The 17,102-nt window shown below is 37.8% G+C and overlaps 1 protein-coding gene and 1 long non-coding RNA gene across 2 annotated transcripts in view; both read left to right on the forward strand.

Moving 5' to 3' along the window:
* LOC117785651 (neurogenic protein mastermind-like) overlaps positions 1–17,102 on the forward strand; it is a 48,532-nt gene that overhangs the window by 13,634 nt on the left and 17,796 nt on the right. The window contains exons 3-4 of the mRNA XM_034623785.1: positions 6,334–6,510; positions 14,329–15,496. Coding sequence (XP_034479676.1) covers positions 14,699–15,496 — 798 coding nt within the window. The 5' untranslated portion in view covers positions 6,334–6,510; positions 14,329–14,698. The remainder of the gene's footprint in view (positions 1–6,333; positions 6,511–14,328; positions 15,497–17,102) is intronic.
* Positions 15,845–16,495, forward strand: LOC117785653. The gene is made up of 2 exons (XR_004617522.1): positions 15,845–15,960; positions 16,223–16,495. It is a non-coding gene; the product is annotated as an uncharacterized LOC117785653 (long non-coding RNA).

The following is a 17,102-nucleotide window of genomic DNA, read 5'->3' on the forward strand; positions in this document are numbered from 1 at the left end:
CCAATGATGATGAGCTGCAGTCCATTAATTAGCTTTATTAACTGCGCTGCTGCTAAACATGCGTAAATTACTGGGTCAAACATTGTCATGGGTGTAGCTATCTATATACGAGTATATATAGTATGTATCTGTGTGTGTGTGTGTGTGTGTGTGTATATTACAATTGTCTTAGTGTATGTGCGTGTGTGCGCATTTCCGGCTGACAGATAGACAAAGTGGACAGACGTTTGGGCTGTCATTCAATCGTCTCGTTTAGTCATTTGTACAAATAAACGCGACTCGTAGCATGGATTAATTAATGTTAATCAAGTTTTGGATCCATAAAAACAACAACAACCATCAACTATATCAACAAGAGCAACAACAACATCAACAACAGTCAAACTAAATGAGCCAAGTGGAATCGTATGGCACGAGACATTTGATAGAGAAATATTCACATATAGATAACTATTTATATAATTAGAGCTGATTAGCACTATAATTGTGAATGTTTATAATTGGGTTCAACTTACGACTACATTTATAGTTTTATAAATATCAAATATTACCAATCAATATTTTTATGGCCATATCTAACTTACGTGTAATTTCCAAAAGACTATCTAACCAAAATTTACATTATTTTTTGACTAACTATATTTAATCATTATAATGGGTTCCAAATAATTTGCAATTTAAAATCATTTTATATAATTGTTCTATAATTATATTACAATTGTATTGACTCCAAACGGGTAACGATAAGTGTATCAGTAAATATGTATCTGTCGACCTCAAGGAACTCGGAGTCTGCTAAAGCTACAACCAGCCAATTTTTTTTTATTTGCTCGTTTAAAATTGTATTGTATTCAAACAAGTTCAAACAAGTAAAATCGCATTAACTTAAAAAACTTTTCAGACATTGTCATCTTTATAAATTTCATTTAATTGCAATTATATTTCAGCAATAGCCCGAATATTCGTTCAATCGCAATTAATTGTTGTCAGTTTTTAGCATAGGAATTTCCGTACAATTCAACAGAAAATCCGGTTTTTGGTTTTAAAAAGGACGAAACCTGTACAAAAGTGCGATACTTTCAGACAGTCCTTAGACAGTCTGTATGCTTAAGTGTAGGCGTATGTGTGAGTCTCAGTCTCTGTTTTATGTAAATATGCCTACTTTACCTGTCCGGTGGCAGGTGTGTGTGCCGCAGTGTGAGAGTGTTTGTCTGTGTATCTCTTTTTCCTCTGCTTTTGTGTTCCTTTTGCCTGATTCTGTCATATCCTGTAAGCAATTGAAAACTTTCTGCGTAGCTGCTGCATTTTGCATTATCCACAAATCCATTTTCATTCCATCGGCAGTACGAGTTCCAGCTCCATTGCCACGCCACTAGCTCTGCCAGTTTCAGTTCCAGTTCCACCCCAAAGCACTTGTAATGAAGTCTAAAATTGCGAGTCATTTCGCAATGCTTTTTGCTAAATTAACACACCAGAAAACGCGAAAAACTATAAAACCCAACGCCGGGGTCCGGTCCAAACGTTCCTTCCCCTTGCCCCCTCTCCCGTTTGCCTATCCATCTGTCTACCCTCGCAAGCGTCTCCGTTCGTTTAAATATTTATGAGCTACACGTGACGTCGACGGAGCCATGAAAACGACAACGCTCAACAACAACAAGTCGTAGCATGGCAACAACAAGCACCAAACGTCGCCTCAACAACTTGCTAACTTATGACACTGTTGTTATTATTGTTATTGTTGTTTTTAATTGTTCAAACCACACACATTAAAATTTAAAAAAAAGAAGAAAAAATCAAAGCAACAAAACTAACTAGAATACAGCTTAAGTTTTAATATGTGTGACTCTCGGAATGTAAAACAAGCCGAGTTCTTTGCTTCCTATTTACACTTTCACTTCAGACTCGCTTTTGGTATTGCAATATAATCATGATTGGTATTTATTATTTTGCATAAAAGTTGTTAGTTTGCATAAAACAGATGAATACTTTAAGCATACAACATTATTTTTTTATTATTTTATTTTATTTAGAATAACCTTAAATATGAGGACAGACTTTAAATTTTGGAGGTATTTACTTTATACGTCAACTTAGATGTGACGTTATGTACGAAATTTGATAGATATCTAGAAAAGAAAGACTGTCAAACTAAATTATTTTGTATAGAATTAGTTCAACATTTAGATTAAAAGAAAACATATGTTTCACCATTCAATCAATAAATACTGATGTCGCTAACACAAAATATTGAATACTGTAGATTCTTAAGTTTAAAATTTAAATCATTTAATATATTGGGAGAAGGCGAATTAGTATTTCTATATAAGGGTTCCATCTTATTTTGTTGAATTGTACAAGAGTGTTTGGGTTCTTTTCGTAACCAAAAAAGATATAAATGTTACCACTTAAATAAAAAAATTATTTCTGATTATAATACATAATATTAATAAGCAAAAGAGTAAAAGAAAATAACTTTTATAAAATAACTCCAATCATATTTTCCATGAAAATAGAAAAGTTTATTTACAATACATATACATATAATATTATCAGATATTCCATTACCTCTTACAGGGTATCGCATGGTTTGCCTTGCCTTGTTTAACGTTTAGTTAATATTTTATTAGATTCTTGAGTCTAAAAGTCTTTACAGATGTGCAGATGTCATCGTTTTTATAGATACTTCGAGTGTTAAGTGTTTAAAGTCCTTTGGCAATTGTGTTGGCCATATGCAGGCCCTTTAAAATAAGTGTCATGGTCATTTGAGTAATCTATTTTGCGAATATGGTGTTGGATTTGCGACTTCTCAACTGGACGCTCAATCGCCTTCGCCAACTTGAACCTCCCCTCAGTTGCACACTGGACTCAGCAGAGCGCAAACTTGGAAATGTGTTCGATCTGTTGTTGTTTTGTGGCTGCAACTTCTTGGGCTTCTTCTGCTGCTGCTGTTGCTGTTACTGCCACCCAATGGTCGTACCCGTTACCATTCCCATAACCGTGATGCGACCCGGGTAGGCGCAGCTGCGCCGTTTAACGCGTGTTGTACAACATTTTATTACGGCCAACCACTCGATGCAGCACTGTTTTGTATCTACCCGAAAGGCGCGCACAAGCGGCCACAGATACAGATACATACGGACTACAGATACAGATACATACATACTCGTACCATACACTCCACTCGCACACACTCTATACACCACTTTGACTCTCACACACAGGGGTGACTTTTCCCCGAAAAAAAGGGATAATAATAAGTAAATGCTCAAGCGTTGTAAGGACTCAGTTAACTTTAATTAATTTTCTATTTCTGCACAATAATGACACTGCATAGTTTTGAGCTGGAGTTATTTTTAGATTCTTAGTTTCCCCTTGGCACGGGATGAGGTCATCATTCGATTCGATTTCAGCTGCATTATGACAGTTAGTGAACAGTTTAAAACAATGTAAGTAGTCATCGAACTAGAGCTAAAACATATTTAGAATTATTCCAGTTTTGCTCAACACTGACTTTCCGCGATATACTTCACTATTTACTAGTGATATAAAATTACTTCGGAATATCGAAAGCCAGTTTTTTGAGGAAGCAATTTTTAACTAATTTAACTTGATTCTCTTATGACGATCAATCGAGTTAAATGAATCCATTTTCATGAAAAATCGACAACTCAACTCAAATTTGTTATAGCATCTAAATTGGAAAATTTTATTTCTTCCATAGTTGACCATTTTTTCCTATACTTTACCCCTTGACAATATGTCGAAAACTTCAAACTGTCATAACTTTTCCAATATTAACCAAATAACTAACCAAACGGGTATAAAAAGTGATTTGGAAAACTTAATAATTGTAAAATTAGGTATTATGTACCGATTAACCGAAAGCTCGATTCGTTTTCTTCAATTTTTATTTTTGTGTTGAAACTCGATGAAACCATTGAATTGATTTCATTTGCTACACTATTTTTTTATATCTTACAATCTTACAATAAAAATTTAATTTATATTTCCTCTGAATAGGTTTAAATAATTTTACAATAAATTGATACATTTATTTTTAGTTGTCAAAACTTAGCTGAATTATAAGAAAGAGGTTTTACTTTTCGATTGAAAGCAACTGTTCAGTTGCTGATCACGTTCAATTCGCAATGTTCTTAATCTCCTCACACTTTTCTCTGAGCTGATAACCCTGAGCCCTGCCTAATAATATGTATTATGACTTAAATGCAAATATGAAATTGAGTGCATTAAAATGATTTAATCGCAACAAAGTAAGACTAATTACTTTTGAATGATTTAACTTTTTCAATACTGAGTAGTCAGTTAAGACTAACGAGTGTTTCGTTAACTGGTTCTAAATATATTAACAAAAAATGAAGAACAATTTTACTGTGGAAAATGTAGACATTTTAGTGATTCTAAATATAACAAAAAAAATGTAAATATAAATGATAAGATTTAGACAAATTTTTTGTTTATATTTTAATGTCTTTTTGATGAAAAATGTATAAAAATAAATGTCAAATTAAAAAATATTTATAAATAAATATGTAAATAGACTTGATGTAGGTTTCAATCAAATACTTTAGTTTGGCATGTATTAAATCTGCGGTTAAGCTATCTGTTCAATGTTAATGAAAACGTATTCTTTAAAACTGAAAGCAGTCAGTTATATACCATCTAGTTTTGAGAATTTTTTTTATGAAAGCGAACTTTATAGCTATGATTGAGTTTTACTTTTTTATCATGAACAAGAAGTTCACTTAAACTTATTTATATTAATATTCTCAAATTGAAAGTTTCCAAAATCGACTTTTTTGTAGCTAAAAAAATGGAGTTAAGATATTTCTAAATAGTTTTAAGTTGACAGAAAGACATTTCAATTGAAATACTTTTTGTGGCAGCTAGTGAGTCGAGTTATTCATGTATTACTGTAGTCAGTAAGTAATTGTTGTAGATATTGTAAACAATGAAGGAAAACTCATAGCAATAACATTGTGGCGATAAGTCGCATCGCATTATTGTTGCTGCTGGGCGCCTGTGCGAAGAAGGGAGCACAGCAAACGGGAGAAGACGTTGATGATGGAGACGACATCCACAACCACAACCACACACAACAACATGAACATTCACATCGACAGCAAGTCTGAAATAAGTCCAAGTTGGCAAGTGATCCAAGTGGTGGCTACTTTTGCCACTCTTTTGTCTACTTTTTGCGCTAGTTTCTTTATGTTCGCTGTTGTTGTTATTGTTGTTGTTGCTGCTTTGAACCGGTTTCGCTATTGTTGTTGTTGCTGTTTCTTGTTTGGTGGCGAATTTTCCAGGCTGTGTGTATCTGCGTTGTGTTGTGTATCCCGACTGTTGTTGCCACTTGTGAGGCCGCTGCGTTTGCTGTGCGCCGCATCGCTGGTGGCACGAAACAACAACAGTGGCGCCCTCTGCAATGTTGCAGCAGCACAAGAAGTTGTTGCACAAGCCACCAACAGGCCCAACAAAATGTTGCTGCTGCATGTTGCAGCTGTTTTCTGTCGCCGTTGTAGCTGTAGCTGCCACATGTGAACGCCACACAACAACAACAGCAGCAATAACAACAACAACAACAGTGGCAGTGGCACCTCCAGACTGACATCTGTTTTGCAAGTTGTCGCTGCCGCCTCACTTTTGCTGGATGAACCTGTTGTTGTTGGTGGTGGTGTTGCTGCTGCCTCTGGATGTTGCAGCTGGCCAACAGTTGGAGTCATCATGTCGCTGACAATTTGCATTTTGGATATACTTGTGGGGCTTTTCCTTTTGCGGTTTCTGATCGCCAGCCTTGCGTGTGAACCAAATCAAAGCGACGCTCTCTTCGATTCTTAACACAATAAAGGAGCACATATGAGAAAGCTTCGTTGCTAAAAATAGACAGTCAAATGTATGTTTTACAGGCATAATCAATATATATGGATTTCTTAATTACAGTTGCCTTAAAACTAAAGTTTAGTCAAATACATTTTTTTTTTTAAAAAAACTTTGTTTTTAATTTTATCAATATTTTCATTAGATTATTTAATAAATTGCTGCGATTTTATTTCACATTTAATACAACATACAACACTTTCAAGATAATTTGATACCCTGACTTTTGACAATCGAGACTTGTGAGTTTCCATTTCGAACGCTTTTATCCCCGAATCTTAAGAAGGCAATAACAGTCTTATACGCTTTGGGAGCATTTAACTTATTCCATTGCCAAATTATCATATCCATGCTGATGTTATCCAACACTGAACGCTATATAGTTGACATTTTCACCTAATCGTCTGTTTTGTTCTTCTTACTTGTTTTGTTTTATAGCCAACACTGCCACACTTATGGCCATTCTTCAGTCCAATTGGAATGGCTACAACTGCCCCTAGCTAACAATTTAATTGTGATTGCACAAAAACTGTGTGTTCCTGATAAGAAGAAGCCAACACTTTGTGGCACCTCCCTCTTCAGTCTTCAGCCCTGCAGCCCAGCCACTAACAAGGGGTAAGTTGTGACACCATGCGGCATGTGGAATATGCTGCAAGACCAAGTCTAAAATGAGCTCTTCAGAACATTTTGCGAGGGTCGTTTGAAATAGTTCGAATAGCTGTCGCATTTAAACTGTTATTTTTAAATTTAAACAAAACTATTATTCATTTTTTAGTGAAGATTTTTTATTCAAAGGTGCAACAGAAATCGAAACCAACCGAAAATCTCCCGAAAATGTCTGGAGATTAGGGAGATTTTCGGTTGGTTTCTGTGTGATTGTCCTATTTAAGTCTTTTAATTTAATTAGAATATTTTTTCCTATTCAGTTTTAATTCTAACGGCATTTCTCAGTACATTTTTTATTAAGTTTTTTTATTGTCAACGAATTATAAAACTGCCCTTGCCATAGGCAAACCGATACAAATTTGTTTACTGAATATATTAAGTTATTTTTCGATTCATCTACTTATGTACATGCAATGGCATAAACAGCCCTCGCAGGAGTACAGCAATGGCAACAGAGACAATTAAGCTAATTGCTGGGCTAGATAGCAGGAGAGGCTGTGGTGAGACGACTAACTACACCTTACTCAATCTCTCTCTTGCTCTCTCTCTCTCTCTCTCTTCCGCATTCTGGCAATCAACCATCTCTCATTCCCACCTCCACCACACCGCGATGTCCACCACCCACCACCACCCATTGCAATCGCATGCCAAGAGGAGCTTCGCTCTCGTATGTAATTGTGCTCACTCTCTTTCTCGCTCTCTCTGTTCATCTCTCTTTTCGCCTTTGGGCATTGATGTTGTGTGTGTATGTGGTGTGTCTGATTGGTTGGGGCCATTTCTTGCCATTGCGAACTGTATGAGCCGTGAGCTATGAGCTTTGAGTGCCTCGAACTAGCTCTAAAAGCGGATCTTTCTCGCAATTTGGATTAGGCGCACAGTTGTTATGCAGCGTTCATGCGGCATGCTTTTCCAGGCATTTTCCACAATTTGCCGCATGCTTTTCCTGCACACTTTTGTTTGATGCCATTTGCTTGTTGCCTGTTATATTCCGATAAAATTGACTTTTTGTCGGTCGTCGTTGTCGTTGTCGTCGTACAAAAGTACCGTTGTCGTTGCCATTGTCGCATTGCCGGCATCGTCGCGTCGGCGGCACCATTTTGTTTGGCGTCGTTTTCTAATGGGCCAACAGCAATGCAGCACATGGATTCTGTTTGAATTTCAGCTAGGAAAGCCAGCCCCACTCTCTCTCAATGCGATGTGTTGCCGTGCCGTTAGCCCCCACACACATGGAGCCACAGATCCCAGTCCAACTGTTGGCGTCTAAAATCGCGCGCGTTTTCCGCTATTACGCGACGCTGTTGCCCCATTTGCATGCGCCGCAAACAATGCTTAAACAACGGGACTCGCAAGAAATGCTAAAATCAAAATAATAACTAAATGTTAATGTAGTGTTGTCGATTTATGATACAGCTTTGATTTGTATTTGATTCAGGGTTTTCATAGTAAACATATTGCTCACATAGAGTCAATCTTCTATGATTACATATACATATATACACTCTCAGATAAATACCTGAATACCTAAAATCTTAAATATACAGTTACGCAAGTAATTGTTTTGACAGAATAAAAAAATACACCTTATCTTCAAGTAAACATAAAATACAAATTTTCTTGGTTTTCCATTTATTCCATTTGGTTTTATTAACGTTCTGAGAACAATTTCCAAAAAAAAATAATAAGTAAAATTCATCTGTTTAAACTTTAAAGTGTAAACTATTATATCGACTAGGTTTAGTTTTTATTACATGTTAGTTTTTTTTATTACATTTTCAATGTATCTGCTGATTTAATTTTATTTTGTTTGCTGAGGGTTGACTGTAAATTGTAATTGAATTATTTATTATCTGTAATTCATTTTGTATATAAACATATTTATGTGAGTATAAGCACTCCTTCAAGGCGTTAAGAATAACGCTTACAAGCATAACAAATGTTATATGGCAACGGCTCTGTCGCTGCCTCTGTCGCTGCCTTTGCAAGGGCACAAAAACCATTTAAATTTGTATTGATGTTGTTGCTGTTGCTGCTGCTGCTCGAAGAATAAGGTAAAACAAAAACAAATGCAGACAGAGCGAAACACACACAGGCAATCAAGCACACACTCACTCACACTCAGCCGAGACTCAGGCAGACGAAGATAGGCAAAAAGTTCAGCCAGCAACAACAAAAACAACAATAACAACAAGCGAGCGCCACATTGCTCTCAAACTCACACGAACACACGCATACACTAACAAGCGCTGAATTGCTCTCTCTCTCTCTCGTTCTGCAGAGAACGAAAATGAACCTCTGCTATCAACGCTGGGCGCCTGTTAGTTTTTGCGATAGACGCGCGACGTAAGTCGCCGTCGTTTTGCCTTAAAAAGTCGTCGTCGCACAGTGGACAAAATCACACTGGGCAAAGTGGCCCATTAAGATCAATATATCCAAATTCTTTTGGTATCGGTGATTAAGCTATTGCCCATTATTCGAAATTTTTCCATATAAAATTACTTTTGTGTTAAGAATTAATATTTGATATAGATTTTATGCACGATTCCCAGAGATTTGCAGCATTCTTCAAATTTGTCCACTGTGCATTGTCGTTGTCGTTGCTTGAACGCGTTTTTGTCGTCGCCGGCGATTTTTGATTTTGCGCCGATTTTGCAATTTCTGTGCCGGTGGCGACTGTAACTTAACAGTGTGCGGCTCATCTAACAGAACTCACTGCTGCTCTCCCTCTCTCACACACTCTCATCAACTCTGCATTGTTTGCGAGAGCCGCTCATACAGTTTGTTAGCTGTAATTAAGTAGGTTAGGGTAGGGTAACTGTTGAACTGAGAGGTCTGCGACATCCTTTTATATTTATTGTTGCACAGTGAGGCAAAAGTGAATAATATATATAAATTAATAATGTTTTCATAATCTTTATATTCCGCACAGCATTTCTTACTTTTTGTATCGTAAACCTTTAAATTGCATTATTTTAATCTTCTGCAAATTTTGTATCAGTGTAAAATTCTTTTGCTTTGAGTCCTGAGTTGCAACCCTCTCTATGCTCTGCGCTCTCTCGTTCTCTCTCTCTCTGGTGCTTGTGAGACGTGACGACAAGACGTCTGTTGTCTGTTGCTTGTTTGTTGTTATTTTGTGTGTGTTCAACAAATAATTATGAAGAAAACGCCGCCAACTGATGATGAAGTTGCTTAAATGATGATTACAATGTTGATCATAATGATGTTGTTGTGTGTGTGTGTGAGTGTGTTTGAAGTCAATCTCATCTTAATTTACGTTTTTACAGTTACTGTAAAAATCTCTTCCCTAGTCCAAAAGTCATGGCAATGTTACTGCCTGATATTTTAGTGCACGAAATTTTACGACTGTTATCGATTTCTTGGAGTTTTGTTGTTACTCCCAGAAAATATTGCAAATTCCGGAATGAGATTTACGTAGGTTGATGTCAAAAAGTGCTTTGGGGAAATTAATGCGAATCATAGAATAAAACAGTCGTGCTTTTTAATTAAAAGCTAAGCAGCTCATAAAATTCTTATCGGATGATTTGACGCTGTTGTTGCCCCCTTTGTCGATTTATATTTAGACTGTAGTATGGTATTTCGTATTAAGGTTCAATTAACAGACGCTGTGCCACAATTGACGTCACAAAATGTTGACAATTTCTGATAAACAATCGCCGCTGCTCATTGACGTTTGTTATGCAGTGTAAATTGCATTTTCCAGTTATCAGCTTTAATGAATAATTCCATATTTATTTATACATATGCAATTATCTCAATGAGATTTATAAAAAACGCACGGCTTTGTTTCCTAATTAAAGGCGAACGCGACTAAAACAGCAAACAAATCGCTCGCCTTCAAAGTTTGACCTTTTTTACTGCTCTGCTCTCCCGCTCTCATTCTCAGACACTCTCTTACTCTCAGTCGATGCCTCTCTGCCTTGCCAACCTGTGGGTGGCGGTGAGAGCAGCAACGGGAGTAACAACAACAATGTCAAATGTAAACAATGCTCACGCTAACTCGCTCTCTGACCAAACACACACACACACACGCTCGCACAAACACAACCGTCTCGTTTATACGCACTCGCTGCTCGCTCGCTCGCTCGCTCGTTCCGTGCGCTCTCGCTCATGCTACCGCTCTCTCGTCCGCTTGACTGTATCTCGCTGTGGCCGCAACACTTGACGTTGCTTAGTCGTCAGTGTTTTTGTGTGTGTGTGTGTGTGGTTTGTCAGTCTGCGTCGACTGTCTATTGCTGCTGGGCGCCTGTTCAATTGTTCGGCCAAACCGCCGTTCGTTTGTATTGCGGAGTCGCGAGTCGCTCGTTCGATCTCGAACGTTGTTGTCGTCGCGAATCGCGAGTAAATTGTAGTCGCCTCGCGAGTCGCGACGTTTCCCCAGTTCCATTGCTGTTGTTGCTGTGGCAGAGCTTGCTGCAAACCAGTTTTGTTTACAGCTTAATTTGACTGGGCCCTGCCTCTACCTTTATGCCCTGTCCCTGTCCCTGTCCCTATCGCTTGTTCTGCCCCAGTGTGTTGTGTGTTCACGTGCCACATTAGGCATAAGTTGCAAAAGGTTTGCGACACACACAAACACACTCACACACACACATACATCCGCCTCTCACAACTCCAACATATTCGTTGTCGTCGTCGTCGTGTCCACAGCTCCATTCCCACATTGTGCGACCCAACAGCGACTTGCTGGAGCTGCTCCACAGTCAGTCAGTTTGTCAGTCATTCATTCACTCAGCAGACGGCGTGCAGGCCAGTTAAACTTTTGTCAGTCTCCCAGTTACTTTACTTATTATTATTATTGTTATTCTCTTTCTCAAGTCGCGCGACACTCGCACGCGAAACGCTCGCTATTCGCAAGCGATTAATGCATTTCCTTTAATCAGTTGCTCAGTTGTTGTAATTGTCATTGTTATTATATTTTCTGCTGTCGCTGTCTCTGTTGTTGTTGTTGCTGTTGTCATTTTTGTTGTTGTGCGTAATTATTGTTGTCCGCTTTCTTGCCGTTTGTTCGCATTTCTTGTTTCGGATGCGTTTTTATCAGGCTCTTCACCCGACTATAAATTATCTGTAAAGCTTTATGCTATATTTTGCATTTTGTTTATAACTTACCATTTGTTGTGTTTATTTGTCTGTGTGTGTGTTAGTTGCATGCAAGCACGTAGCACCTTTATTTTTAGTTTTTTTGACTCATGCGGAAGTCCGTGTCTTATCAGCAATTCTAGCGACGGGGAAATCCATCAGAAACAAAATGAGAAAAGTTAAAAAAAAAAATTAAACTCAAAGATATTGGCAAAGTTTGGCTAGAAAGAGCGTTAAAAAAAGATTAAAATAAATGCAAAAAGAACGAGTCTTTTGTATCTTTTATCAAGGCTGCAAACCTCCAAAATTTTGTTAAAGGTTCGGTTCGGCGGTTTGAACCATAGAGCAAGACATCGGTTCGGTTCGCGAATTGGTTAATATACCCCCTGAACACAAGGTTTGGGTTCGAACCTTGGTTCAATTTCATACAAAAAACTATTTGTATTGTTATACATGTTTTTCTACATTTTGAACTATTTAAATTTTTTATTAAATGAAATCAACTTTTGATGATAATTTAAATTTATTTGACGATTTAAATATGACTTATTTTAATCCGAAGTCTCAAATAATTGCGTAATATTAGAAATAAATAAATAAAATTCATGTAATTATTTTTTTTTTTCCTTTTATTTTAGAAAGCGGTTCGGCTTAGGTTCGGGTTCACAAAGTAAATAATTTCAAGGGTTCGGTTCATGATTCGGTTAAGGCTGCTTAAAAACCGGTTCTACGAGGTTCTGTTCAGAACCGGTTTGCAGCCTTGTCTTTTACTACTGTGTCCAAAAAATAAGGTGACATTGTATTTATTTTGAAAATTCTTTATTTATTCTTCCAAATCAATTTCATCCCCTTCAAAGTAATCCCCTCCCGACACAATGCACTTCTGCCAACGTTTTTTCCAATTTTCGAAACACTGGTTGTAGTCACTTTCCGGGATGGCCTTTAGTTCCGTCTTCGTTGCGGCTTGAATCTCTATCGTGTCAAAACGGTGTCCCGGAGCGGTCTTTTGAGCCTGCTGAACAGCCAGAAGTCGCACGGTGCCAGATCAGGTGAATACGGTGGTTGCGGAACGATATGGGTTGAGTTTTTGATGAAATGATCACGAATTACGAGTGCAGTATGGGATGGTGCATTATCGTGGTGCAGAAACCAAGAGTTGTCTCTCCACAAATCTGGCCTTTTTTGACGGATACTGTTACGCAAACGACACATAACGCTCAGATAATATTCCTTGTTGACTGTTTGACCCGGTGGAAGGAACTCATAATGCACAACACCACGATAATCGAAGAAAACAGTCAACATGACCTTGATTTTGGAGCGACTTTGGCGCGATTTTTTTGGTCTCGGCTCTCCTTTGGCACGATATTCGCTCGATTGATCGGTTGTTTCGGGGTCGTAAGCATAGATCCAAGTCTCTTCGCCAGTTATAATCCGTTTCATGACATCCTGGTAGTCGGAAAGCATCGTTTCACACACTTCAACGCGACGCCCTTTTTCCAAAAAAATTCAATGTTTTCGGTACCAGTCGAGATTTGACGCGCTTGAGGCCCAAAACATCCTTCAAAATGGTATTGACTGAGCCTTTTGATATGCCAACATCATCAGCAAGGTCTCTAATCGTTAATCGACGGTTTTTCAACACCAAATCTTTGATTTGTTGGACGTGAGCTTCGTCAGTTGAGGTTGATGGTCGCCCAGGACGCTCTTCGTCTTCGACACGTTCACGACCGGCTTTGAACTCACTATACCACTTGTAAACATTTTTTTTAGACATAGCCTCATCACCAAAGGCTTTCTGCACCATCCTCAACGTATCCGCAGCAGAAAATTGATTCCGCAAACAAAATTTAATGCAAATTCTTTGCTCAACAAATTTCGACATTGCAAAAAACGAGAAACTCACTTTTAGCAGCTCACAAAACGACGCGTATCTCAAACAGTAATGAATATTTTCACATGAAATTTGACATAGATGTCACTCACAGTACTACCAACCTAAAAACAAAAAGAATTCTCCTAATCCTTCAAAGCGCGCAGTTTAAAATCAAATGTCACCTTATTTTTTGGACACAGTAGTATATCAATTTAGGTGTATATATCATAGTTCTTATATAATCAACGCAATTATAAAATCATAGGATCAACAAATGTTTTTTAAATTGTCGGCTATACGAATTAACTATCAACTATCAAAATGGGTAATAGATTGTTCCGTAGTTTGGTTTATTTTGAATTTAATGACATGTTATCAAGAAATTGATAAACTTAAAAAGTTACAACAGATTTGTGCACGTTTTTAGTAATACAGTGCATATTCGATATGATTAACAAATATAAAAATATTAATATTATTTGGAATTAATAAATAATTAATTCAATTATTAATATTTTATTAAATTAAGAAATATTTTTGGTAATAGACAGAACTTTTACTTTCTTTCTTTCTCTTTTACTATAATCTAGTCTCTAGTTTGATTAGAATTCGACCGATTGCTATCAATAGTTTTATTTAGGGTAACAAAAAACGTTATGTTAGGTTAGTTTGAGTTTGAAATGTAATATTTAATATGCATAGTTTAATTTAATTGTTTATTTAAGACTTTATTTATTACTGTTATTAAATAAATGCATAATTAATAACTTAATCTTTTTTGTCTATTCTGATATTTACAGGCACTCTTTAACATGTCTGCTCAAACGGTCTATCGTTGCCTCGTGCCTCACATCCCGCCACATACAGCAACGTAGAGTCTCTTCTGTTTTGCATCTTTATAAATACGTACTACTTCCAAACAGACACAATACCATTATTAGGAATACACAAACAACTATCGGCTTCTGGCAAATAGAAATTAGAGAGCAACAAGTGAGTTGTAATTGAACATTGTACATTGAGAGAAACGCTTTGGAAACGTGTTTGTTGCCCGTTTGTCGTCTTGTTACTTCGTGAATTTTCGTCGCCTGTCAGCAGCGTTTGCCGCAGACGGAGGACGAGAGCCGCGAAGCAACGAGAACAAGCCAAAGCCTCACCACGGACGCATTTATGGATGCGGGCGGCCTGCCAGTGTTCCAGAGCGCCAGCCAAGCAGCAGCAGCCGCCGTCGCCCAGCAACAGCAGCAGCAACAACAACAGCAACAGCAACATCAACAATTGAATCTCCAATTGCATCAGCAGCATTTGCAACAGCAGAGTTTGGGCATACATCTGCAACAACAGCAACAATTGCAACTGCAACACAATGCACAGGCGCAACAACAGCAGCAGATGCAAGTGCAACATCAACAGCAGCAGCAGCAGCGACAACAGCAACAACAACAACAGCAGCAACAGCAGCAGCAGCAGCAGCAGCAACAACAACACTCGCCCTACAATGCCAACCTGGCAGCAACAGGCGGAATTGTCGGCGGCCTTGTCGCTGGCGGCAACGGAGCTGGCGGCGTTGCGTCTGCAGGAAATGTCGGTGGACCCAACAGCAACAACAACATCAACATCAACATTAACAGCAACAATGGTAACAACGGCAACAACAACGGTAACAACGGCGGCAACAGCAACGCGCCTGGCGATGCGATGCCAACGAAACGGCAACCAATTGTTGAACGCCTGCGACGGCGCATGGACAACTATCGACGAAGACAAACGGACTGCGTGCCACGATATGAACAAACCTTTAGCACTGTCTGCGAGCAACAGAACCAGGAGACAACTGCACTTCAGAAGCGTTTTCTCGAGAGCAAGAACAAGCGTGCGGCCAAAAAGACTGAAAAGAAACTGCCTGACACGCAACAACAAACACAAACACAGATGTTAGCCGGACAGCTGCAGAGCAGTGTGCATGTGGTAAGTACATCTCCCCTCCTTAGAACAGTGTACTTATGGGTTTTTGGTCACAGTTTGTCTAATATATATTGTACAATTTATTTAAATTAAATTTTGGAGAAAACGGATAGTTCCGGATAAGGAATTGTTTTAGTGTAATACACCTAATTTTAACTGTAAAATCATATTAACAGACTTTGGAAAATGTGGATACTGCCGGATAAAGGCGGATAAAAACGGATACTTTCGGATAACGAATTTTTGTGTTTAAATGAACCCAGATAAGAGTTTTTTTTGGTCATTATGATTATATTGAAAGATTTTCAGATTTTTTATACTGTCAAGTGCCGTTGGTTGACTTGGGATAATTTGGGAACTGCCGAATAGTTGCGGATAAGTCACTTTTCATTATTTAATAAGCAGGTATAAGAGGTCTTAGGCCACTTACAGCAAATTATAACTATTTGGATAAAATTTTAAGATTTGTGAACTTTCGTATAAAAGTTAACAAATATGTTGCCTATACTGAAAAAAAAGTATAATTTTTTCTTTTTAATTTTATTAGAATAGAAAAAAGGGGTTTTTGTAGTTATTTTGGCAACCTAAATTGTCAAATAAAAGGTGGATAAATGGATTGACGCTTTAAAGAAAAAGTTTCAATTCTCAATAAGAATTTCTAATAGAGCTTAAATTAGAAAAGAAGTAGAAGAAGAACGTGCTGTGCCTTTACGTATACAAATAAATCAGCATTGGATGATCTAATAAATCTCTTAAACATATTTAAATCACATGGATGTGTGCAATTCCGGGTTCTTCTTCAGCTTTCAGTCACTTTTCGCAACGTTGGATACACGGATACAAATGTAGCTGTGTATCTAATAGATATACGTACACTAGCATCTATGTCGCTCTTTCTTTCTTTGTCTCGCTCGTGTTGTATTATGTTTTGGGCGCAATATTAGAGCTGGTGCACGAAGCAAAGCCCGCGAGCACACAAACTGCACATAAGTATACACAAAATAATAATGAGGTCAGCATTTTTTTTTTTTATTTATTTATTTATTTTGTTTTTTATTTTGAGTTTCAGTTCAGTTCAGTTCAGTTTCACTCGCATTCGCATTCGTTGCTGCCAACTTGTAGCAACAAGATACACTTCGTTGTTGTTATTGTTGTTGCTATTGTTATTGGTGTTGTTGTTGCTTTATGTACATATTTTACTGTAGATACTTCGGACTGCGAACTGATTTGGCTTGTGTGCATTTTAAATACCTTGAAATTATTTTGTAAGCCAAAGATTTTTCTCGTCAAATACTTAAAAAGCCCAGATACTCTCATGTCGCTTGCTCCCTAACTTTGTCTCCTCTCTATAGTTGCCTCCTTCCACTGCGTCTTCTACTCCATCTCAACGTCTAGCTCAGTTTCAGTTGGTTAGACTTGCATCATGGCAGACGACTGGCCATCGGGCCTGACTAACTGACTAACTGATTAACTGACTGACTGACTGACTGACTGATTGCAACTCTAGTTTATATAATTGTTGGTTCTGCCATTCGGCCGTTCGGTTATTAGTCATTCGGTTGTTCGGCTGGTTGGCTGTTCGGGCTGTTGCAATTCTAGAGACCAACTC

The sequence above is a fragment of the Drosophila innubila genome (genome assembly GCF_004354385.1).
Source record: "Drosophila innubila isolate TH190305 chromosome 2R unlocalized genomic scaffold, UK_Dinn_1.0 1_C_2R, whole genome shotgun sequence".
In the NCBI taxonomy this organism is placed as follows: domain Eukaryota; kingdom Metazoa; phylum Arthropoda; class Insecta; order Diptera; family Drosophilidae; genus Drosophila; species Drosophila innubila.